General features: G+C 41.2%; 1 protein-coding gene across 1 annotated transcript in view; it reads right to left on the bottom strand.

Moving 5' to 3' along the window:
• Nucleotides 1–16,944, bottom strand: part of LOC137412233 (homeobox protein CDX-1-like) — a 45,694-nt gene extending 28,750 nt beyond the window's left edge. The window contains exon 1 of the mRNA XM_068097485.2: nucleotides 16,089–16,944. Within this exon, the coding sequence (XP_067953586.1) occupies nucleotides 16,089–16,533 (445 nt within the window). The 5' untranslated portion in view covers nucleotides 16,534–16,944. The remainder of the gene's footprint in view (nucleotides 1–16,088) is intronic.
• Between the last annotated feature and the right edge of the window lie 9,182 nt (nucleotides 16,945–26,126).

Here is a 26,126-nt window from a genome sequence, read left to right as displayed (position 1 = left end):
GTACAAGCATCGCATAAGATTGTGTGAAAAACGAAGGCGTGACACCTCTTCATTGACCATATCTCCCTACCTGTTGGTTTGTGCAACGGCTGTTTTTATCTCCTTAGTGGAAAAGGTACAAGAAATTCAACCTTGACTGCTGGGGCAGAGTCAGGACCATAAAAGATTGATTCCATTTTGATTGAAACTCTTCTGCTGAGCTGTTTGTCCAACGTCCCGTTTTTAGTTAATTATCAAGGCTTCTTCCAAAAACAGCAGGGAGAAGTAGAACAAACATGGCGGCAAACATTGTAAAGACTGCTTCAAAGAACTGTATAGATCAGTGGCCCGGTCATATACCGTGATAATAGGATTGTTTGCGCGTTCAGATTCATACGTCTTGTAATTTGTAGGCAAATTAAGTTTCAAGTAAGTCGACAACATGATGTTTTGAGGACTGTAAGTTATATACATTTAACCAATAATGAATGCGGTCCTTGTCAGTAAAATGTTGAAAACAACAATGTGCATTGGCTCGTGGTGTTAAAGCTCAGAGGAATGCGGACTCAAGTATTTGAGCTGTCTAGCCTGGGTTCGAACTTAGATCCAGCTGTAAAGTGTAAAGCTGGTGTTTCGGAGGTAAGCCGATGCATCAATGTGAGTACCTGGTGTTTCGGAAGTAGGTAGATGCATCAATGTGAGTACCTGGTGTTTCGGAGAAGGCCGATGCATCAATGTGAGTACCTGGTGTTTCGGAAGTAGGCCGATGCATCAATGTGAGTACCTGGTGTTTCGGAAGTAGGCCGATGCATCAATGTGAGTACCTGGTGTTTCGGAGAAGGCCGATGCATCAATGTGAGTACCTGGTGTTTCGGAAGTAGGCCGATGCATCAATGTGAGTACCTGGTGTTTCGGAGGAAGGCCGATGCATCAATGTGAGTACCTGGTGTTTCGGAGGAAGGCCGATGCATCAATGTGAGTACCTGGTGTTTCGGAAGTAGGCCGATGCATCAATGTGAGTACCTGGTGTTTCGGAGGTAGGCCGATGCATCAATGTGAGTACCTGGTGTTTCGGAGGTAGGCCGATGCATCAATGTGAGTACCTGGTGTTTCAGAGGTAGGCCGATGCATCAATGTGAGTACATGGTGTTTCGGAGGTAGGCCGATGCATCAATGTGAGTACCTGGTGTTTCGGAGGTAGGCCGATGCATCAATGTGAGTACCTGGTGTTTCAGAGGTAGGCCGATGCATCAATGTGAGTACATGGTGTTTCGGAGGTAGGCCGATGCATCAATGTGAGTACCTGGTGTTTCGGAGGTAGGCCGATGCATCAATGTGAGTACCTGGTGTTTCGGAGGAAGGCCGATGCATCAATGTGAGTACCTGGTGTTTCGGAGGTAGGCCGATGCATCAATGTGAGCACCTGGTGTTTTGGAGGAAGGCCGATGTATCAATGTGAGTACCTGGTGTTTCGAAGGAAGGCCGATGCATCAATGTGAGTACCTGGTGTTTTGGAGGTAGGCCGATGCATCAATGTGAGTACCTGGTGTTTCGGAGGTAGGCCGATGCATCAATGTGAGTACCTGGTGTTTCGGAGGAACGGCGATGCATCAATGTGAGTACCTGGTGTTTCGGAGGTAGGCCGATGCATCAATGTGAGTACTTGGTGTTTCAGAGGTAGGCCGATGCATCAATGTGAGTACCTGGTGTTATTGGAGGTCGGCCGATGCATCAATGTGAGTGCCTGGTGCTTTGGAGGTAGGCCGATGCATCAATGTCAGTACCTCTGTCGGAAGTAGGCCTACGTTCAGCCACAGGATTTAACCAAGCAATAGTAAGCAAGATGTTGGCAGCTTCAATGGAATGTGTTGTATCCATCGATCAACTTGCTGAACATTTTAATGGCATTTTGAGGGTTTACTCTCATTATTGTCATATAAAAAATGGCAACTACAGTAATCAAAGTGAATTTTCATGTTGTAAAGTTTGGCATATGTTAAACATGTTAACTGCAGGCCAATACTTGTGCTCCCCACTATAGCTAGGTGGCTAACACCCATTATTAGGGTGAATCGTTCACATTGTGATTCAAACATGAAAAGCATGAAATTTGGCAGTTGCGCTTTTATAAATATATTAAAATTTTCAATTTACCTAATGAAGATGAATTGAAAATGTTTACTACCTCTTATAGATAATATGTAGTTCTGTGATTTTTTATTGACTAGGACGTGCCCGTACGTGGGTGCCCGTTCCTTGCCAAAAAAAATAAATAAAATGTCTTCGCCCATGCATGCATGGGCGTGCCCATGGGCCCATGGGCGTGCCCGTAAGTGCGTGATGTGACCGTACAATGAATGTATCGTCCCGACGCCGCAGCTCGGATGGCGCTGCAGTTAATCGGGCCTGTATCGGCAGAGTTATTATAAACGTGTACTACAATCGATCGTACCTTACAGCGTCTGCTCGCCACGTTCACGTCGTCACTATGACTATCCGTAAGTCCGGAAGTGACGTCCTCATTTGACTGTCCGGAAGGTCGCATATCGCAGTTACGATGAATCGCAAATTAGTTTTAATTAGTTTTAAAACATAGTTTAACGCCAACATAGCGCCAACATAGTTTGCCAACGTGAAATAAATGAATACGCTCTCAAATGTGCCGTCCGAGGCAGAGTCTGTTCGCCACGTTCGGCACACGTGATAGCTCGCTGCTCTCTGATTGGTTGAATCGTTTTTTGGACATAGCTCGGTAACTACTTCTCAGATTAATATGAAACCTTGAAAAGGCACATCCTCGGGTCCCCAGCAATATACCTGGCAAGTTTCAAGTATATCGGACCCGTGGTTGTCGAGAAACAGCGGTCACAGACAAACAAACACACAGACACACAGACACACAGAGATTACTGGAATTATAGATAGATACTCAAAACAAATTTCAATATTAAAAGGTTTATGGCACATTTTCGCAATTTTGGCGGCCATTTTGAAAAAAATGGCCACCATGTTGAATTTCGAGTTGGTTAATCGAATCGATTTAACGAGTATCTATATAAGAAATAAATGGCAAGTTTCATGCTTATATCACAATGTAAAGAGCTTTTTGTCCATAGCTAATATAGAAAAACAATAAATTAATTGTTATTTTTGTGGTCAAGTTACTAATGGTGAATATCAACGTCCTCCCCACTGAGAACATGGCTTGAGATTCCAGGATTCCATATTCAAATTTTTTTGGGGGGGTGGGGGGCGGATTTTGCAAGTATCGTGCTCCGCATGACGTCTTCTTGTTTGTACATCGTCTACTATATAATGTCCTTGCATGTGATTTATGGATAAGCTCCTCCATGAGCCTGAACCCACAAACATGCTTTGTGTCACATCTGTGTGAATCCATTCACACGGTACAGGGGCTATTAATGGTTTTATGATGTGAATATACTTTTTTTTTTTAACGAAAACTGCTCGTTATCAAAATGTTTCGGTTACTGAACTAACTTATAACGAAAACTTTTGATAACGTGATGGCAATCAACCTTTTCTTTGGAAGACGAATAGAAAATAAGAGACGAGACGCATCTAATCTCTCCATGGAGTCAATAATTACTCGCGTTGCGTGCGATTCGTGACTCTTCGGTGCGTTCAAGCTTCGCTATCGTCTTTTTGTTTTCCTCTGCACTTTTGCCATAAGGCCCAGGGGACAAAACAAATGTATGTTCATTTGTATGTCGTTGCACATGGCAATATTGGTGGAAACTGGAAAAACATCGATGCTTCGTACTTCATGGAGCACAGTATACCTGATTCGGAAAACATATAGTTTTTTTGTTTATTATTATTAATTATTTTGTGTACAAGATCGAGGCTCGTGTAAGAGCTAACATTGATCACAAAAAGACAAACTGACACATAAAACATAAAACATATGATAAAGGGAGCGGGAGATTTATTCATGATAAGTCGGGAGACAAGATGGAGAGCAGTCATCGGGAGATCTGTGGGAGGGAGAGGGCTTGGGGGATGGAGGCGTGGGAAGGGGGAGTGGGGGTGGGAAGGTTACAAAAACACATGGACTGCCAGGACTTCCAGGAAAGAAGTCTGTATTTCAAAAAAGTGGATCTGGGGTGAATTAACGGAGGTATAAGAGATCAAGGTTTTGGATGGTGGAAGATAAGAGTGTAATGTATAATGTAAGATGTAAGTGTAATGTAAGAGTATAATGTAAAATAATGAATTAAATCCGAAAAATGATCAAGCGACTGACTATCAGAGCTCTTACATATCTGTTAGTGTGAACTGTGAAGGAATTACACCTCAGTCATCTTAATAGACGGGGAGTTATGCAACCGGGACTTGCATACATATGCAAGTACTGTCTGAATTCAAACTTACTCTGGTCTTTCTGGAAAACGTTTATCAACATCTTATTCTGGATAGGTAAGCAGCATAAACAAGGAATTTCGATGCAGGAGGAGGCAATTTGGCTCATCATTCCTGCCTTTTGCCTCAAACAGGGAACCATGATTGTCATGGGGCCCGCAAGGCTAACCCCCGCTCTAGCGGGGAAAATGGCCTTAAAACGATCATTCATTCATTCCGGCAGCATGTAAACATCATCCATGAATTCAAAATATCGGTTTATCAGCTTCAACATCACTTCTCAGGGTAGAGTGGGGGAAGAGAGCAGGCAGATCCACACCTAGAACATACACTACTGGTCCAAAGTTTTAGAACACCTCAATTTTTTCAGTTTTTATTGAAATTTACGCAGTTTAATGTCCAGTGAATAACCTCAAATGGTACGAAGGTAAGCAGTTAACTGCTCGAGGTTAAAAAAAAAGTTTAGGTTAGCAAAAACGGGGAAATAATGTAAATTGCACAGTTATATTGGAAAAAAGGCCTTCTTCAGGGAACAAGTAATGGGTTAACAACTTACAGCTGTTCTGCAGCAACGTTAGTAAATTAAGCCTTGAAAGTTGATGCAAACAATTCATACTGGTGTCCCAACCTCTGCTGATTACTTGATTACAAGCCCCCTGTCTGTATAAAAGCAGTTTTGGAACAAACTGTTATTACACCCTCTGAAGCATTATTTGGACAATATTGCACTGCAGGAAGTAGTATATTGGAAACTGGAGGAAACTCACAGGAAGAGGTCTGGCAGACCCAAAGCCACAACAGAATCAGAAGACAAGTTTCTGAGAGTCAACAGCTTGCGTGATTGGCGGCTCACAGGTCAACAGCTTCAAGCACAGCTTAAGACTGGTCGAAGTAAGCAAGTCTCAGTTTCAACTGTGAAGAGAAGACTTCGAGCTGCAGGTTTGACATGTCGAGTGGCAGTAAGAAAGCCATTGCTAAGATGGCAAAATAAGAAAAAGAGGCTTGCCTGGGCCATGAAGCACTGCCAGTGGACTACTGAAGCCTGGAAGAAGGTCTTATGGACCGATTAATCAAAATTTGAAAATCTTTGGTTCATCACGCAGGATTTTTGTATGCCGTCGAGTAGGCAAAAGGATGGTTCCTCAGTGTGTGACACCAACTGTCAAACATGGAGGAGGAAGCGTGATGGTCTGGAGCTCTTTTGCTTGATCCAAAGTCGGTGACTTGCACAGAGTGACTGGCACCCTGAACCAAAAGGGCTACCACAGCATTTTGCAGCACCATGCAATACCCTCTGGTATATGCCGAGTTGGTCAGGGGTTCATCCTACAGCAAGATAATGACCCTAAACACACCTCCACTTCCAGGCTATGTCAAAACTACCTTCGAGGAACAGAACAAGACGGTAGGCTTCAAATCATGGAATGGCCAGCACAGTCTCCAGACTTAAACCCCATCGAGCTGGTTTGGGATGAACTGGACAGAAGGGTGAAAGCAAAGCAACCTACAAGTGCAACACATTTGTGGGAACTCCTGCAACAGTGTTAGGAAGAACTTCCCGAACAATATTTGATTTCCATTGTAGAAAGAATGCCACGAGTGTGTTTGGCGGTGATATCTGCAAAAGGTGGCTACTTTGCTGAGTCAAAAATTTAAATTAAATTTTGTTAAACAAAATGATTCTATGATTTCCTTTTTTTGATCTCCAATTGTTTATTTGTTCTATGCTTAATTTCAGAGTACATCGAGACATTAAACTGCGTAAATTTCAATAAAAACTGGAAATATTGAAGTGTTCCAAAACTTTTGACCGGTCGTGTATGTATATATATATATGTATATATATATATATACAGTATATATATATATATTATATAACATATTGTTGCGGACGCGGTTAAAGATGTTATTTTACCGAGCGGTTGGTATTACCGCGACCGAACAGTTATTCCCCGATTAGAACCCGATTCCACCCAAACGTTGGCCGGATCGCACCGCGGCTGCTCAATGAGGGAAAAGACTAAAACGACGAATGCAAAGAGGAAGACGAAGGCAAAGAAAGGTTTGGAAATACTTCTAAATTTATTTACTGTTTACACACATAAGCAAAAAGAAAGCAGTCACGTTTATTTACAGCACATAAGACGCATGTGACACAGTGAAAATACTAGCTTACCTACAGTCTTAATTAACCCAGGACAGAACAAACAAAAGACAGACTCATGCGGGGATTGATGACAGGAATCGCAGGAGGTGGATGGCTGGAGGTGAACGCTTGGTGGAGCCAACGCGGAGCTTGGTGGAGCTTTGGTGGAGGTGAACGCTTGGTGGAGGTGAACGCTTGGTGGAGCCAACGTGGAGCTTGGTGGAGCCTTGGTGGAGGTGAACGCTTGGTGGAGCCAATGCGGAGCTTGGTGGAGCCTTGGTGGAGGTGAACGCTTGGTGGAGCCAACGCGGAGCTTGGTGGAGCCTTGGTTGAGGTGAACGCTTGGTGGAGCCAACGCGGCTGGTGGGGGGTTGGTGTGACGGGTTCTCTCTCTCCTTCCCTCACAAGCTTCAGGACTCTTTCTCTCTCTTTCTTAGTCCCACCCAGTCCAACAACTTCCTCTCTTGCTTAATCCAACTCAAGGCCTTTCTGTCTTCTGATCTCCTCCCTCCTCGACTCTCTCTGGGGGCCTCTGCCTCGGGTTATATAAGCCCCACCCTTGACCCTTTTGCGAACCTCCCCAAAACGTTCTCTCTCCGCCCTCTAAAGCCAACCCCTCGTTCTGGGTTGGTCGGAAAGGGCTGGTTCACTCCTCCCCTCTATGACGAGGTGGGGACCCGCCTTTCTTCCCCAACCCTGCCTCGTGGTCAATGGCGGCAATTGGAGCGGAGGTAGTTTCCAATCGATGAAAAGGGGGAATGGAGGTTTTGGGAATGGGAATGAAGGGAATCTATCTCTTTCACTTGGTGCAATGGAGTACTTCTATTAATGGGAGACACAGCCTTACCCTAAAACACAGAATAAGATATAACTATCGAACAGGGGTATTCTATGATTGGCTGACGTGTATGCTTGTGGACTAATTATGGGACGCCCTTTTGACCTTTACACAGCTCCGGAGGCAGGAGGCGCAGAATAACCAATAATAATAATAAAGCACACAATAAAAAAAACACAATCCTCATATCCGCAACAATATATACATTAGGGTGGTCCAAAAAACATCGATCTCTCCGATTTTGATGCTCTACTGGATTATTGTTAGAAATGGTCTAAAACATTCACCCACCAAATATTTTCGCTCATTTCCATCTAGAAACTCATACACACTACAATTGAAATATGGCGTTTTTCACCAAATTTGGCTAAATGAGAACAATCCAATAGCAACCTAGGTGGAAAAAGTACATGCACTATTGTACTAAGCCATTTTGTGGTCCATGACTTTTTGCATGCGCTTGCGCCTGTGAGTGTGAAATTATCATGGTCGAAACATGTTTGACAATGCTTGAAACATGTTCGTACATGTCTGACTCATGTTTCGACCATGAGGACTTCACAGGGGTTTGTACCATCACTGACATTATTTAGGAAAAAAATATTTCTAAAGTCTTTGTAAGTCATTAAAATTGACCAAAATGACAAATTTAAATGTTGAGTGTGTATGAGTTTATAGATGACTCAGATGCAAAATATTTTTTGGGTGAATGATTGAGACCATTTCTAACAATAATCCAATAGAGCATCAAAATCCAGATAAAAAAGTGATTTTTTTGCATTTTTGGACAACCCTAATATACATATATATATATACACACACACAGTTTCGGTTGGGCCACAATGAGCCACGATGAGCTCCTTTTTCTATATCTATATATCTATATATCTATGTCTATATATATATATATATATATATATATATCTATATATATATATATATATACTGTATATATATATATATATATATATATATATATATATATATATATATATATATATATATCTATATATATGTATATATATTTATATATCTATATATATATGTATATATCTATATATATATATATATGTATATATATATATATATATATATATGTATATATATATATATATATATATATATATATATATATATATATATATATATATATATATGTATATATATTTATATATCTATATATATATGTATATATCTATTTATATATGTATATATATATATATATATATATATATATATATATATATATATATATATATATATATATATATATATATATATATATATATATACATATATATATACATATATATATCTATATATCTATATATCTATATATCGATATATATATATATATATATATATATATATATATATATATATATATATATATATATATGTATATATATATATATATATATATATATATATATATATATATATATATATATATATATATATATATATATATTGTTACGCAACCGCGATTAACACCACAGTTGCGGATGGCCAATTGCGAGGCTTTACACTCCCGAGGCGCAAACTCAATGGCGGATTCCAAATCAGGCACAAACGCGCGGAATGGCGGACACAGCAAAGCTCCGCAGCCTTACCTATTAAAATCCAACAGGAAACTGCGTTCAGATATATTCAGAAAATAATACAAGGATTTATTATTGAAAAGTAATAACAGTGAAAAAAGCACGCGCCGGTAATCTATCTATAATTCCAGTAATCTCTGTACGTTTGTACGTCTGTTTGTCTGTGACCGCTGTTTCTCGACAACCACGGGTCCGATATACTTTTAACTTGCCAGGTATATTGCTGGGGACCCGAGGATGTGCCTTTTCAAGGTTTCATATTAATCGGACAATTACTTACCGAGCTATGTCCAAAAAACGATTCAACCAATCAGAGAGCAGCGAACGATCGCGTGTGCCGAACGTGGAGGACACACTCTGCCTCGGATGGCACATTTGAGAGCGTATTAATTTATTTCACGTTTGCAAACTATGTTGGCGTTAAACTATGTTTTAAAACTAATAAAACCGAATTTGCGATTCATTCGCTTTCCTGCGCGTTTGTGCACGCGATGGCGATTTCTTTACCAAACTCCGGAAGCCGTTCGCTTTGGACCAAACCATTGCATGTAAATAGAGGGGGGGGATTGTCACCGTACTCGCAAGCCGTTCGCTTTGGACCAAACCATTTCATGTAAATAGAGGGGGGGGGATATAATTTTAGATATAGATATAGTACGGGCAATGCCCTAGTACTAATAACTCTAATAAGCCTAAATTGGGATCCCACGCACAACAGATTCCAAACACGATACGAGGGAGATGAATACGAAAATAACACGTCTTTTAGTTTTATGCAAAGTGTATTCGCGGGTACGGCCTTATCTCGTCCTTGTCGTCTTGGTGGCCGCCGTCCAACACCCGGCTCCTTTCGTCCCGCGGCACGCCTCGCTCCAAGTTCCACGGCCCCGAGCACCACCAGGCCTCGTCGGTTCAACGGCACACCCACACCACGAGCTCCCTTGCTCCAAAGGTCCCACGCAGGGCTGCACAAAGCAAACGACTCCACTTGACTCGACTCTCTGCGGGAGTGCTGGCGCGGGAGTGCTGGCAGCCAACTGCCAAGTGCCAAGTGCCAGCTGCCAACTCCTCAGTGCCGAGTGCCAGCTGCCAACTCCTCAGTGCCATCTCAGTGCCAACTCTTGACTGCCGACTGCTGACTGCCGAGTGCCAACTGCTGTGTCCCAACTGCCAACGAACTGCCCTAAAATGGCGTCCGACCGTCGCTAATATCTTTGGCCGATGACGTCACATTCGCGCACTCCTCAGCCAATCAAAAGCCTCCCAACTCGCCGGCTCGCCCAGGTCACGCCCTCTGCGGCATCATTCCACTCTCCCGTCCCCGACCCCCGCGGTCCTTGTGTTATAACACGTGCCAGGCGAGGTTTGTAGGCCTTGGAGGTGTAAACGGTGGCGGCCAATTGTGGCGGTGGTTTTGGCCTGGTTTCCTGTCCGTTTGTTCCGAAGTCATTGTCAGGGAAAGGAATTATTTAATGTTGCGCTAAGGACCTAACTACTGTTTATGTGGTTTGGAGTGCCATAATGGACAAAGGTTTGACTACTAGGTGAAACTCACAGGGGCGTTACCTTTAATCCCTCACAATTTAACACCCGAATCTCCAGGTAGATCCACAATCATACATATTACCCCGACAAACGCCTAAACATCAAGAACCTATTACATGTAGAGTCCCTGTCACGACAGTCGAATACCTACCTATCAGATCTACGTCGCTCTAGATGTTGCTCTACCAAAATTCATAACAATATATATATATATATATATATATATATATATATATATATATATATATATATATATATATATATATATATATATATATATATATATATCTATATCTCTATATATCTATATCTATATCTATATATCTATATCTATATCTATATATCTATATATCTATATATAGATGGTGTTGGATGGTGGAGATCAAGGTTTTGGATGGTGGAAGATAAGAGTGCAATGTATAATGTAAGATGTAAGTGTAATGTAAGAGTATAATGTAAAATAATAAATTAAAACCCGAAAAATGATCAAGCGACTGACTATCAGAGCTCTTACATATCTGTTAGTGTGAACTGTGAAGGAATTACACCTCAGTCATCTCAATAGACGGGGAGTTATGCAACCGGGACTTGCATACATATGCAAGTACTGTCTGAATTCAAGCTTACTCTGGTATTTCTGGAAAACGTTTATCAACATCTTATTCTGGATAGGTAAGCAGCATAAACAAGGAATTTCGATGCAGGAGGAGGCAATTTGGCTCATCATTCCTGCCTTTGGCCTCAAACAGGGAACCATGATTGTCATGGGGCCCGCAAGGCTAACCCCCGCTCTAGCGGGGAAAATGGCCTTAAAACGATCATTCATTCATTCCTGCAGCATGTAAACATCATCCATGAATTCAAAATATCGGTTTATCAGCTTCAACATCACTTCTCAGGGTAGAGTGGGGGAAGAGAGCAGGCAGATCCACACCTAGAACATACACGACTGGTCCAAAGTTTTAGAACACCTCAAGTTTTTCAGTTTTTATTGAAATTTACGCAGTTTAATGTCCAGTGAATAACGTCAAATGGTACGAAGGTAAGCAGTTAACTGCTCGAGGTTAAAAAAAAGTTTAGGTTAGCAAAAACGGGGAAATAATGTAAATTGCACAGTTATATTGGAAAAAAGGCCTTCTTCAGGGAACAAGTAATGGGTTAACAACTTACAGCTGTTCTGCAGCAACGTAAGTAAATTAAGCCTTGAAAGTTGATGCAAACAATTCATACTGGTGTCCCAACCTCTGCTGATTACTTGATTACAAACCCCCTGTCTGTATAAAAGCAGTTTTGGAACAAACTGTTATTACACCCTCTGAAGCATTATTTGGACAATATTGCACTGCAGGAAGTAGTATATTGGAAACTGGAGGAAACTCTGACAGGAAGAGGTCTGGCAGACCCAAAGCCACAACAGAATCAGAAGACAAGTTTCTGAGAGTCAACAGCTTGCGTGATTGGCGGCTCACAGGTCAACAGCTTCAAGCACAGCTTAAGACTGGTCGAAGTAAGCAAGTCTCAGTTTCAACTGTGAAGAGAAGACTTCGAGCTGCAGGTTTGACATGTCGAGTGGCAGTAAGAAAGTCATTGCTAAGATGGCAAAATAAGAAAAAGAGGCTTGCCTGGGCCATGAAGCACTGCCAGTGGACTACTGAAGCCTGGAAGAAGGTCTTATGGACCGATTAATCAAAATTTGAAAATCTTTGATTCATCACGCAGGATTTTTGTATGCCGTCGAGTAGGCAAAAGGATGGTTCCTCAGTGTGTGACACCAACTGTCAAACATGGAGGAGGAAGCGTGATGGTCTGGAGCTCTTTTGCTTGATCCAAAGTCGGTGACTTGCACAGAGTGACTGGCACCCTGAACCAAAAGGGCTACCACAGCATTTTGCAGCACCATGCAATACCCTCTGGTATATGCCGAGTTGGTCAGGGGTTCATCCTACAGCAAGATAATGACCCTAAACACACCTCCACTTCCAGGCTATGTCAAAACTACCTTCGAGGAAAAGAACAAGACGGTAGGCTTCAAATCATGGAATGGCCAGCACAGTCTCCAGACTTAAACCCCATCGAGCTGGTTTGGGATGAACTGGACAGCAGGGTGAAAGCAAAGCAACCTACAAGTGCAACACATTTGTGGGAACTCCTGCAACAGTGTTAGTAAGAACTTCCCGAACAATATTTGATTTCCATTGTAGAAAGAATGCCACGAGTGTGTTCGGCGGTGATATCTGCAAAAGGTGGCTACTTTGCTGAGTCAAAAATTTAAATTAAATTTTGTTAAACAAAATGATTCTATGATTTCCTTTTTTGATCTCCAATTGTTTATTTGTTCTATGCTTAATTTCAGAGTACATCGAGACATTAAACTGCGTAAATTTCAATAAAAACTGGAAATATTGAAGTGTTCCAAAACTTTTGACCGGTCGTGTATGTATATATATATATATATGTATATATATATATACAGTATATATATATATATATATTATATAACATATATACATTAGGGTGGTCCAAAAAACATCGATCTCTCCGATTTTGATGCTCTACTGGATTATTGTTATAAATGGTCTAAAACATTCACCCACCAAATATTTTCGCTCATTTCCATCTAGAAACTCATACACACTACAATTGAAATATGGCGTTTTTCACCAAATTTGGCTAAATGAGAACAATCCAATAGCAACCTAGGTGGAAAAAGTACATGCACTATTGTACTAAGCCATTTTGTGGTTCATGACTTTTTGCATGCGCTTGCGCCTGTGAGTGTGAAATTATCATGGTCGAAACATGTTTGACAATGCTTGAAACATGTTTGAAACATGTTCATACATGTCTGACTCATGTTTCGACCATGAGGACTTCACAGGGGTATGTACCATCACTGACATTATTTAGGAAAAAAATATTTCTAAAGTCTTTGTAAGTCATTAAAATTGACCAAAATGACAAATTTAAATGTTGAGTGTGTATGAGTTTATAGATGACTCAGATGCAAAATATTTTTTGGGTGAATGATTTAGACCATTTCTAACAATAATCCAATAGAGCATCAAAATTCAGATAAAAAAGTGATTTTTTAGCATTTTTGGACAACCCTAATATACATATATATATATACACACACACAGTTTCGGTTGGGCCACAATGAGCCACGATGAGCTCCTTTTTCTATATATATATATATATATATATATATATATATTTATATATATATATATATCTATATATACATATATATATATACATATATATATCTATATATCTATATATCTATACATCTGTATATCTATATATCTATATCGATATATATATATATATATATATATATATATATATATATATATATATATATATATATATATATATATATATATATATATATCTCTATATATCTATATCTCTATCTATATCTATATATCTATTTCTATATCTATATATCTATATCTATATATCTATATCTATATCTATATATCTATATCTATATCTATATATCTATATATCTATATATAGATTGTGTTGGATGGTGGAGATCAAGGTTTTGGATGGTGGAAGATAAGAGTGCAATGTATAATGTAAGATGTAAGTGTAATGTAAGAGTATAATGTAAAATAATAAATTAAATCCGAAAAATGATCAAGCGACTGACTATCAGAGCTCTTACATATCTGTTAGTGTGAACTGTGAAGGAATTACACCTCAGTCATCTCAATAGACGGGGAGTTATGCAACCGGGACTTGCATACATATGCAAGTACTGTCTGAATTCAAGCTTACTCTGGTATTTCTGGAAAACGTTTATCAACATCTTATTCTGGATAGGTAAGCAGCATAAACAAGGAATTTCGATGCAGGAGGAGGCAATTTGGCTCATCATTCCTGCCTTTGGCCTCAAACAGGGAACCATGATTGTCATGGGGCCCGCAAGGCTAACCCCCGCTCTAGCGGGGAAAATGGCCTTAAAACGATCATTCATTCAGTCCTGCAGCATGTAAACATCATCCATGAATTCAAAATATCGGTTTATCAGCTTCAACATCATTTCTCAGGGTAGAGTCGGGGAAGAGAGCAGGCAGATCCACACCTAGAACATACACTACTGGTCCAAAGTTTTAGAACACCTCAATTTTTCCAGTTTTTATTGAAATTTACGCAGTTTAATGTCCAGTGAATAACCTTAAATGGTACGAAGGTAAGCAGTTAACTGCTCGAGGTTAAAAAAAAAGTTTAGGTTAGCAAAAACGGGAAAATAATGTAAATTGCACAGTTATATTGGAAACTTGCACAGTTATTGCACAGTTTGCACAGGAAATTGCACAGTTTGCACAGTTATTGCACAGGAAATTGCACAGTTATTGCACCCTGGTGTTGGGCTAGCGGCTAGGGTGCCAGCTTAGGATCCTCGGATCCTGGGTTCAGAATCCCGGTCGATCGCTGAATTAACGCCAGGGGGGTCGACTCAGCCTGTCATCCTTCCGAGGTCGGCAAATTGAGTACCAGTTCACTGGTAATTCCCCGTTTGTCATAAAAAGGCGACAAAAAGGGTTGGCGGCAGGAAGGGCATCCAGCCGTAAAACATTGCTTCAAAAAGGGGACCAAAAAACAACAACAACCACGGATCCCGAAAAAGGCCAACCCCCGCTTGCGGGGAAAAATGGCCTATAAAGGTGGTTTTTTTATTTATTTAAAATATCTATATCTATATCTATATCTATATCTATATCTATATCTATATATCTATATCTATATCTATATATATATCTATATATCTATATATCTATATGTCTATATATAGATATATCTATATCTATATCTATATCTATGTATATATATATATATATATATATGGGAAAAAATGCTTCATTTCTCCACATCATATATCATCAGTTTCGATTTAATTTTATGGCAAGCTGATGTTTGGGTACAAACGATAAAATGAACCAATCGCAGTTATAGACAGGAACCTAATGTATCTGTTTGCGATTGCAAAGGCGCTGCATGTTTACTGGTTATAGTCCAAGGTTATAGGGTTCCTGCAGATATAGAGAACAGCTCGTGTTTAAAAAGACTATTTTTTCCCTCAAGATAGCGAATTTAATATACCGTACGTAGCACTCTTTAGTATAAACGAGGATAAATCAAGAGGCCCATGATGGCCTGACTTGCCAAAGTCGCTTAACAAAATAATGAAATTCCTTTCTGTATTTCCCAATTCCCACATTCATTTTAAAAAAATTATTTTTAAACGAGTACCTACAATGTCCATTTTGTATAACTTTTCACGTCTTGACTGAGGAATCTCCCTGAAAATTTTCTGCGTTTTTAGTGTCGGCCACAAATTCAGCACAAAACCATCTCTCCTATAAAAAATAACGTTTCCTCGCAATTTAAAGATTTGTTTGTTTATTTATGAGTTTCTTGATTTGAACATCTTCGACAGAAGATCATTTTGCAGCGGTGTGGCGAAAAATCTTTGTTTTTGAAAACTACATTGGCAAGTGGTACATTCGCCAATAATCAAGAACGATCAATGCATTTATCGACACCATGTCCAGACTCTCACCCAATGAGATCCGCAGGAGCTCACCGGTATTGGTCGATGGAGAAATCTTTTTCACCAACTCAAAGGAGCTGCTCTTTAGGGACACACCGGGCAACGCTGGACCAGGGTAGCTGGGACCGAGTTGTTGCAGCACAGGTGTGGACGGCGGTGGGATGCCGCCGAAATCCGGCGAGGCGTAGAACATCTGACCCGCGGCAGAGTGGAGGGAAGTTGGAATGGTACCCGGAGGAGCCAAGGCGAACCCCGACCAGTCATCCCGGGCCGGCGCGTAGTGCGAGGGCCAAGCGGCCGCTTGCAAGTGGTTTTCCGCACCGTGTCCATGGAAGCTCGAAGGAAAGTCCGCGGGGTGGTACTGCGAAGGGACCGTGAAGTTTGGTGGAGGTCCCAAGTTTAAATTGCTAGGCCGTGAGCTTGGAAACATCGTTGGAGCTGAATTGCCCTCTTTCTCAATTCTGTAGCTCATATACATGGCTCTTCCAGCTACTGCGTATATTCAGAGCGCATATACAAGCTGCAGAAGTCAGAAGGCCAACGGATAATTCGCATCTCCTTCTCGGTTTAACTTTAACAAGGTCTGGTCTCCACGATGAGCTCCTGATAAGGTGTAATTATTAACGACCGGTTTCGAAGGTTGCGAGATGCGTTGATGCCTCAGTCTAAGTAAAGTGACGTCAAATATTGGGGGCAATAAAAACACCATGGTTGGCTTCCAATGGCGGCAGACTTCACAAGACCCGCAAAGCGACCCGTCCCTCAACTCCCCATTCCGCACTCTGTCCCTCCTCGGCCTGTGACTATCAAACTGTACTTTTATTACCATCAAACTTACCACTGAGCCGAGCAAATGCGCCGTCGTCGAAGCAGACTTTTTAATAACTACTCCGAAAAACAATTCCAGGCCTTATATATACTGGGCTTGTAAATGATATCATAAAACATAAATGTGGAATATAACATAGCTGTATATTTCTACTTATTGACATACTTCAAAAGGGCTTAGCTTACACCTTATTGGCAATTAATGATAATACTTTGTTTAGTGTACGTATAAAAGGTTATAACTCTTATGTGCTTATCTTTTATCGTTCACTACATAATGGTTATGGTGACCTGCATGTCCAATAACAAGTATGTGGTTGTGCAGTAGAATATTTGTTTGAAAGAAGTATTTTTTAAATATCATTGATGTATCACAACCTCTGATTGTCGGACCAATTTCTGGCTAACGAATTTGGTGGCTTACAGAGGTATCCGCTTTGTCACATATTATTATACACATATAGTTGTTCGTCTAACTCAGTTGGGACAAGTCTGATTTTTGGATAATTTTTCTGGCTAGCCCAGGCTTTATTGCATTTTGCTTCATTCCAGCAACTTAGTTATAGCTATTAACTGGCATCAGCGGGTATCGTTTTACCTGCGAAACGGTGTGCCACTTAATCAAGTGCACTGTATGTGTAAATGCACAGTTAGACAACTCAAAAAATATATTGGGAAAGGAGTGATCAGGAAGTCCAAAAACTGACAAGAAGTCACATATGATATTTTACGACATTTTAATTTGACACAATGTTAACAGTTTACCTGATCAATCGCCCTGATTGGTTAAACTGTTACGCGACACCACTGATAAACCAGTCAACCCTCCACCTATCTGCTTGCGTTGTTGTATGTGCACATTTTTTTCTCCTCGAATAACATTTATTAAGTTTTCTTCTCAGAAGCGTTATTTTGTTAAAATACATCCCTATTCATGCATCTGTTTCTCCACATTCAGGCCGCAACTTATGAAATTTTGAAGAACTCGAAAAAAGCTTAACATAGGGTGCAAACACATTAACACGTAAAGTGTGCTCTCCGCAATTAGTCCTGAATAGATCGCTGGCAAACAGAAATTGCATGCAATAATATGTACACTGTGACCCTTTACCTGGTGACCTTTAAGGCAAATTCACCCTCAAGGGTATTTTCTGTTCCTTTCTTATCAGCGTTTGGTGTTTTCTGTGTCATGCGGTGACATGTCAAACCCGTCTTGTACCTATTTACAGGATTTTGTATCTCAGAAAGTATAATAGATTGACCTTTGTACATCTTTCATAAGTAGTCCTTTGGTAAATATTTATCAACAAAATCAGGAATACAATATATACATATATATATATATATATATATATATATATACATATATATATATATATATATATATATATATATATATATATATCTATATCTATATATATATATATATATATATATGTATATATTATATATATATATATATATATATATATATATATATATATATATATATATATATATATATATATATATTATATATATATATATATATATATATATATATATATATATATATATATATATACATATATATATATATATACATATATATATATATATATATATATATATATATATATATATATATATATGTATGTATATATATATATATATATATATATATATATATATATATATATATATATATACATACATATATATATATATATATGTATATATATATATATATAATGCTATGTAGCAAATTCTGGGGTTACGATGCTGTAAAGACAAATATTTTTCATCGTAAGGATTTTTATTACCTCCGTCTACCCAAGGCGGACGGAGCTTATGTATTCACCCCTGTTTGTCTGTCTGTTTGTTTGCTTGCTTGTGAGTAAGATATCTGAAAAAGTTCTGGACAGATTTGGACAAAACCTTGTGGACAGGTTGGGTGTGTGAGGGACGAATTGATTGACTTTTGGTGATGATCCGGATCCGAATCCAGATATTATATTTTTAGGTGATTCGTCATCATTTTGAGATGGGGCCAAAAAACAATATATAGCACGATATTTCAAAATGTTGTGGACGGATTATGCCAAAACTTGGTTTATGAGTTGGGTAGGAGACAGCAACAAGCTGATTAGATTTTTGGTTCAAGTCCGGGGCCTATCAGTGGGCTACAAAAACGTGAACTGTTCAGTGTAGCGGATGTATGCGCCAGGCTGAACAGTGTTGTTTCTAATTTGGTGCAGTATTACAGTGTTGTCCATATGACTTGTTTATCATGTGTATTCCTTTACCAGATTATAATTTATTCCACTGGCAGAAATACATAGTAATGACAAAAATATATTATCCTTTTGTTCACAACACCACCCAACCAAATGGGCTTAACATAACAAATTGATAAGATAGCTAATTGAAAAGACAATGTTATTTTGTATACCAGGAATAACAAGACATTTGGACCAATAGTGCATGGAGGACAGAGTATTCGGTGAATTTGTGATACAAGGTGGCATCATATTGATGATGATGATACAGACCTTATGCAGTTTTGTCCGGAGCGACTTGTGGGAGTTGCGCAAATACTTTCCGTTTAATTTGTGGCCCGATAAACAAAGACCGACTCGAGGAAATAACTCAGCGGGTCCATAGTCCGACACGAGGCCACAACTTTGCATCCGGACGAGGACCGACTCAAACACATGGATGACAAATCGTTCAAGGCCTATTTGCGAGCCCCCAATAATCACCGAATGAGGCCAAAATGAGGCTTTTTCTTCTGGGCAATTATGTAATCTTCTGTTAAAAAAAACCAGCCTGATAATTATGAAGTCGTTACTTTACATTTCTGCCTCTTAAATGTTTGAGTGGTGAAATAATTGCAATTCTTTTTCAAAACAACCACGTTGGCTCATTTGAAAACATTGTATTAGCATTTTTACAAGAAAAAACAATCGTGTTTGTTTGTGTGTGTATATATGTTCCTCTGTGTATATATAATTATATAATATATGCTGGCATAAGTTATGTATATATATACATACAGTGCATTCCGAAAGTATTCAGACCCCTTCACTTTTTTCACATTTTGTTATGTTGCAGCCTTATGCTGAAATCGTTTAAATTCATTTTTCCCCTCATCATCTACACTCAATACCCCACAATGACAAAGAGAAAACAGGATTTTAGAAAGTTTTGCTAATTTATTAAAAAGAAAACTGAAATATCACATTGACATAAGTATTCAGACGCTTTGTTATGACACTTGAAATTTAGCTCAGGTTCCTCCCATTTCTCTTGATCATCTATGAGATGTTTCTACACCTTGATTGGAGTTCATCTGTTGATTACGCTACCCATCCATCTGTGGCCAGACGGAAGCCTCTCCTCAGTGAAAGACACATGAAAGCCCGCTTGGAGTTTGCAAAAACGCACCTAAAGGACTCTCAGACTGTGAGAAACAAGATTCTGTGGTCTGATGAAACCAAGATTGAACTGTTTGGCTTCCATTTGGCCACTCTGCCATAAAGCCCAGATCAGTAGAGTGTTGCAGTGATGGTTGTCCTTCTGGAAGTTTCTCCCATCTCCACACAGGATCTCTGGAGCTCAGCCAGAGTGACCATCGGGTTCTTGGTCACCTCTCTTACCAAGGCCCTTCTCCCCCGATTGCTCAGTTTGGCCGGGCGACCAGCTCTCGGAAGAGTCCTGGTTGTTCCAAACTTCTTCCATTTAAGAATTATGGAGGCCACTGTGCTCTTGAGAAGCTTCAATGCAGCAGAACTTTTATTGTAGGCTTCCCCAAATCTATGCCTCGACACAATCCTGTCTTTGAGCTCTGCAGGCAGTTCCTTCGACCTCATGGCTTGGTTTTTGCTCTGATATGCATTGTCAGCTGTCAGACCTTATGTAGACAGGTGTGGGCCTTTCCAAATCATGTCCAATCAATTGAATTTACCACAGGTGGACTCCAATCAAGGTATATAAACATCTCAAAGATGATCAAGAAAAATGGGAGGAACCTGAGCTAAATTTCAAGTGTCAAAGCAAAGGGTATGAATACTTATGTCAATGTGATATTTCAGTTTTTTCTTTCTAATAAATTTGCAAAACTTTCTAAAATCCTGTTTTCTCTTTGTCCGTATGGGGTATTGAGTGTAGATTGATGAAACGATTTTTTTTTTTTTTTTTTTTTTTTTTTTTTTTGTATACAATATCGAGGCTCGTGAAAGAGCGAACATTAATCACACAGAAAGACAAACCGACACATAAAACATATAACATAGGGAGCGGTAGACAAGATGGGGAGAGAGGGGGAAGGACACAAACACAACATTTGAGAGCAGGGACCGAGAGACATGGAGACATCGAGAGATCTGAGAGAGGGCGAGGGCTTTGGGGGGGGGGGGGGGGGGGGGCGTGGGAAGGGGGCAGTGGGAGAGGTATAAAACATATGGACACTGCCAGGACTTCCAGGAAAGAAGTTGGAATTTCAAACAAGGTGGATCTGGGGTGAATTAGCGGGGGTAGAAAAGATCAAGGTTTTGGATGGGGGAAGATAAGAGATGGTGGTGAACAGCTGTTTTAAAGACCTGGAGGGAGGAGTGGGATTGAAGGGAGTGAGGGAGTTTGTTCCAGAGGCGGGAGAAAAGAGGAATGAAAGAGTGAAGGTGAGCGGAGAGCCGAGATTTCGGCAGTTTAACCATCAGAGGGTTGCTGGCAGATCTTGTGCGACCTGTAGGAATATTTGGGGGACAGAGCACAGAGAGAGCTGGGGGTGCAAGGCCGGAGAGGAGTCGGTAGAAGACAGAAAGACCACCTACCTGCCTGCGGTGAGTGAGTGAAAGGCCCTCAGAGATAGCTTCATCGCGGGAGATTCCAATAATTCTGAAAGCTTTGGTTTCAACAGCGAGAAGCCGAGCTAGGTGTGAGGCAGGAGCACCGGCCCATAGGGGAGAACAGTATTCCATTGAGCTGCGGATGAAAGCCTTGTATGTGGTGAGGAGCTCAGGTGTGCCGAGGAAGGACTTCGCACGACGGAGGATGCCCAGTCGGCGACTGGCTTTGGAGGCCAGCTTGGAAATGTGGTTTTCCCAAGAAAGATCATGGCAGATAGTGAGACCCAAAATCTTGAGCGACAGAACTTCTTGGAGAGGATTGTTGAGAAAGTAGATGGGAGGGTTGTCCAGTCGATCTTTTCGGAGAGACATAGTAAGAGTGTGAGATTTGTCAGGATTGAAAGACATGTTCCACTTGTTTGACCAGTCTGTGATTTTGTCCAGGTCTTCAGAGAGTGAGGAGGCAGCAGACTGCCGATCTGAGGGAAGAGGAATGGAGCGGCAGAGAGTGGAGTCATCAGCAAAGAGATAGAGAGGATTTTCGAGAGAGTCAGAGAGATCATTGATGAAGACCAGAAAAAGCACGGGGCCCAGAACACTGCCTTGGGGAACTCCAGCCTGAACAGGAAGAGGAGATGAGAGAAACCCATTCAGGGCCACACGTTGACGACGACTAGAGAGGAAGTCCGCCAGCCACGTGGAGATTTCCATGGATACCAAAGGAGGAGAGTTTGGTGAGCAGAGCGGGGTGCCAGACCGTGTCGAAGGCACGTGATATGTCGAGGGAGACAGCTCTAATTTCCTGTTTGGCATTGAGGACCTCCATCCATTGTTGAGACAGCAGAAGCAGCATGTCCAGAGTAGAGTGACCTGGTCTGAAACCAAATTGATGATCAGAGATCAAGCCATTGGAGAAGAGGAAATATTTCATATCAGAAGCAATGATGGATTCCATGACTTTGCTGATAATTGGGAGAAGGCTGATTGGTCTGTAGTTGCTAGGATCTGTTTTTGCACCTTTTTTGTGCAAAGCGGTGATGTTGGCTGATTTCCAAGCAGATGGCAGTTGACCTTGAGCAAAAGAGAGGGTGAAGAGAACAGAGAGAGGGTGAGATAGAGCAGCAGAGCAGGATTTTAGGACCCGTGGGCTGATGCCGTCGGGTCCAGTTGCAGAATCAGAGTCGAGGGTTGACAGAAACTTTTCCACCTTGTCAGGAGGAAAGGACACGGAGTCCAGGAGCAGCAGGGTACGACTGGGTATGGTGGGTACAGAGAGGGATGGGTTTGGGACACAAGATTTAGAGGCAAACACAGAGTTGAGGCATTCAGCTTTTTCACGTGCGGAGTCAGCTGTGTAGCCGTTTGAGGTAAGGGAGGGGATGGAGGGGGAACAAACACCAGAAACGGATTTGACCAGACGCCACCAGGATTTGGAAGAGGGAGACAGATAAGAGAGTTCGGTCTTGAGAACGGAGAGATATTGTTTCCTGGCTCTCCTGAGGGTGGACACACACTTGTTTCGGGCTTTGTGAAAGGAAATGAGATTTCCTTCCGTTGGATTTGCTTTCCAGGAGACGAAGGCAAGTTGTTTCTGGGCAACAGCCTCACCACAAGATTCCGTGTACCATGGACGGGAGGAAGGGTATGACAACTGAAGACGAGATGGGATAAATCTGTGCATGAGAGAGAGCAATTTACTTTGGAAGAATTCCCAGGATGAGTTGATGTCAGAGGTGGTAGAGATGGGAGACCAGTCCAGATGATTGATGGCTGCTTGAAGACCGTGCCAGTTGGCCTGAGTGAAATGCCAGACTCGTCGACGCTGAGCAGGCTCCCTGAGGATGGTCAGAGAGATGTCCACTTTAACAAGGACATGATCAGATGTTCCGATCGGAGCAGAAGAAGAGCAGCAGACATTTTCAGGGAAGTTAGTCATAACCAAGTCCAGAAGAGAAGATGTTCCGTTGACTGAGATCCGGGTCGGGAAATTGACAGATTGTGTCAGTCCCAGTGAGTCGCAGAAGTCCTTTGCTGAGGAGCCATGGCTGGTGAGAGAGGTACCCACACCCAGCCAACTGGCATGATGACAGTTGAAATCACCACATATGAGGAAGAGAGAGTTGGGATGAGTAGATAGAAGTTGGTCCATATCATCAGACAGCGAGATGTAGATGGAGTCATCACTGTTTGGTGGACGGTACAACACACATATGAACAAGAGGTGGGAGCGAAGGGGAAGCCGTAGCCAGAGGTATTCCTGGGGGTGAGGTGGAGAGAGTGCAGTGCAGGGCGAGTGAGGAAGAGAGTTTTTGATAAAGATAGCAACCCCGCCTCCAGGACGAGGCTCAGGTCTATCATACCGGAGGAGGGAGTAGCCCGGGAGAGATACTATGGAATCAGAGACATCATAAAGGAGGAAAGTTTCTGTTAAGCAGATCACGTCTGGTTTGACAGAAGCAACCTGTATGGAGAGATCGGTTAAGTTTGAACGAAGGCCCCGGATGTTTGAGGTCCATACCGTTAATGAAGAGGAAGGGGGAGCATCAGATACAGAACAGGGGGGAGGAGGGGTAGGGTAAGATGTGGAAGAGGTGGAAGAGGTAGGGAGAGCTGTTGAAGGTGTGTCAGAGATTTCAGAATAGCTCGGAGAAAGGGAAGGATGGGGCGGACAAAAGGTTTGATGGTGATTGGGTGAGCCACAATGAGGTGTTATTTGAGGAGGGGGAAGAGCGAGGCAGAAGGTTGGGGGAGATGGAGGTGAGAGTTTGAAGGGGGAAGAAGCGGGGAGGACGCTTTGAGGAGGGGGAGTGAGCGGGGGGAAATTGAGAAGCAATGAGGGTGGGGAGATTTGAAGGGGAGGGGTGAGGGGGGAGTTTGGGAGGGAAGGGACAAGGGGAGGGATTTCAAAGGGATGGGATATGGGGGAGATTTGGAGGGGAGGGGTGAGGCAGGAGTCTAGGAGGGGAGGGGCGAGGGGGCGTCTTGGCGGGGAGGGGTGAGGGGGTAGTTTAGGAGGGAGGGGGCAAGGGGGGAGATTTGAAAGGGATGGGTGATGGGGAAGATTTGGAGGGGAGGGGTGATGGGGAAGATTTGGAGGGGAGGGGTTATGGGGAAGATTTGGAGGGGAGGGGTGAGATTGGATTTTTGAAAGTGTACGATTTATGGGAAACGAACATTTATTGCAAAATGAGTTTCTTGTGACCTTCGAGTTAAAAATACGTTTAAGGACGCTGGATGGAGGATGGAGTGCAGGAGAGTTTAGGGAATGTAGAACAAAGGCACTATAGGAGATGGATATTTTTTTTGGGATGAATTGATTTGGTGAGCAAGTCGAAAGCAGCCTTTTAAAGAAGAAGAAGAAAAAGGTGTTATAAAATATGACGGAATACATAACTTGAGGGGAAAGTGTAAACATTGAAGGTTAATGAGTGAAAACTATCTGGGGAAATGGGGGAGAAACACGTGGTCGAAGAACGAACGAACGAATAAGAATGAATAAACGAATGAGAACAGAGAAGGAAATGTTTTTTTTTTTTTTTTTTTGAGTTGAGATTTACACAAGGAAGTAGGCTATGGGTGAAAAGACTGGGAATACAGAGAACGAAAGTTATTGGATCACAAACGACGGACCACTGAGAGAAAAACAAAGCCTCAAGGTTGTACAGTGCACACTGTACAAGGCCTTGCTCGCGACACGGCAAACAGACGATCAATTTATGAAAGATAAACACCGAGAAACAACCAAAGTTGCACACAATAACTTCACACACCGAAAGATAAATACAGTTTCGACAAAATACAATTGTGAACAGACTTAACTTCGAAAAACGTGGAGACCGTGTGGAGCTTCGAAAATCCCTGCCGCCGTCTCCAAGATCTCGCGAGCTGCAACATAAGGCTGCAACATAACAAAATGGCTGCAACATTTCAGCATAAGGCTGCAACATAACAAAATGTGAAAAAGTGAAGGGGTCTGAATACTTTCTGAATGCACTGTACATACTCAGTGCCTTCAGAAAGTATTCACACCTATTGACATTTTCACATTTTGTTGTGTTACAGCCTGAATTTAAAATGGATGAAATTGAGATTTTTTTTTCGTCACTGATCTACACATATTACCCAGTAACGTCAAAGCAGAATGTTTGTTTTAGAATTTTTTACAAAATAATTAAGAATGAAAAGCTGACATGTCTTGAGTTAATAAGTATTCAACACCTTTACTATGACACTCATAATTGAGCTGAGGTGCATCCAATTTCCTTTGATCATCCTTGAGATGTCTCTACAACTTGATTGGAGTCCATCTGTGGCCAATTCAATTCTTTGGATAGGATTTAGAAAGAAACACACCTTTCTATATAAGGTCCCACAGTTGACAGTGCAGGTCGAAGAAGAAACTCTCCCATGAAGTCCA

This window comes from Myxine glutinosa, chromosome 4 (assembly GCF_964187855.1).
Source record: "Myxine glutinosa chromosome 4, kmMyxGlut1.1, whole genome shotgun sequence".
Classification (NCBI taxonomy): Eukaryota; Metazoa; Chordata; class Myxini; order Myxiniformes; family Myxinidae; genus Myxine; species Myxine glutinosa.
This window is presented reverse-complemented; position numbering and strand designations above follow the sequence as displayed.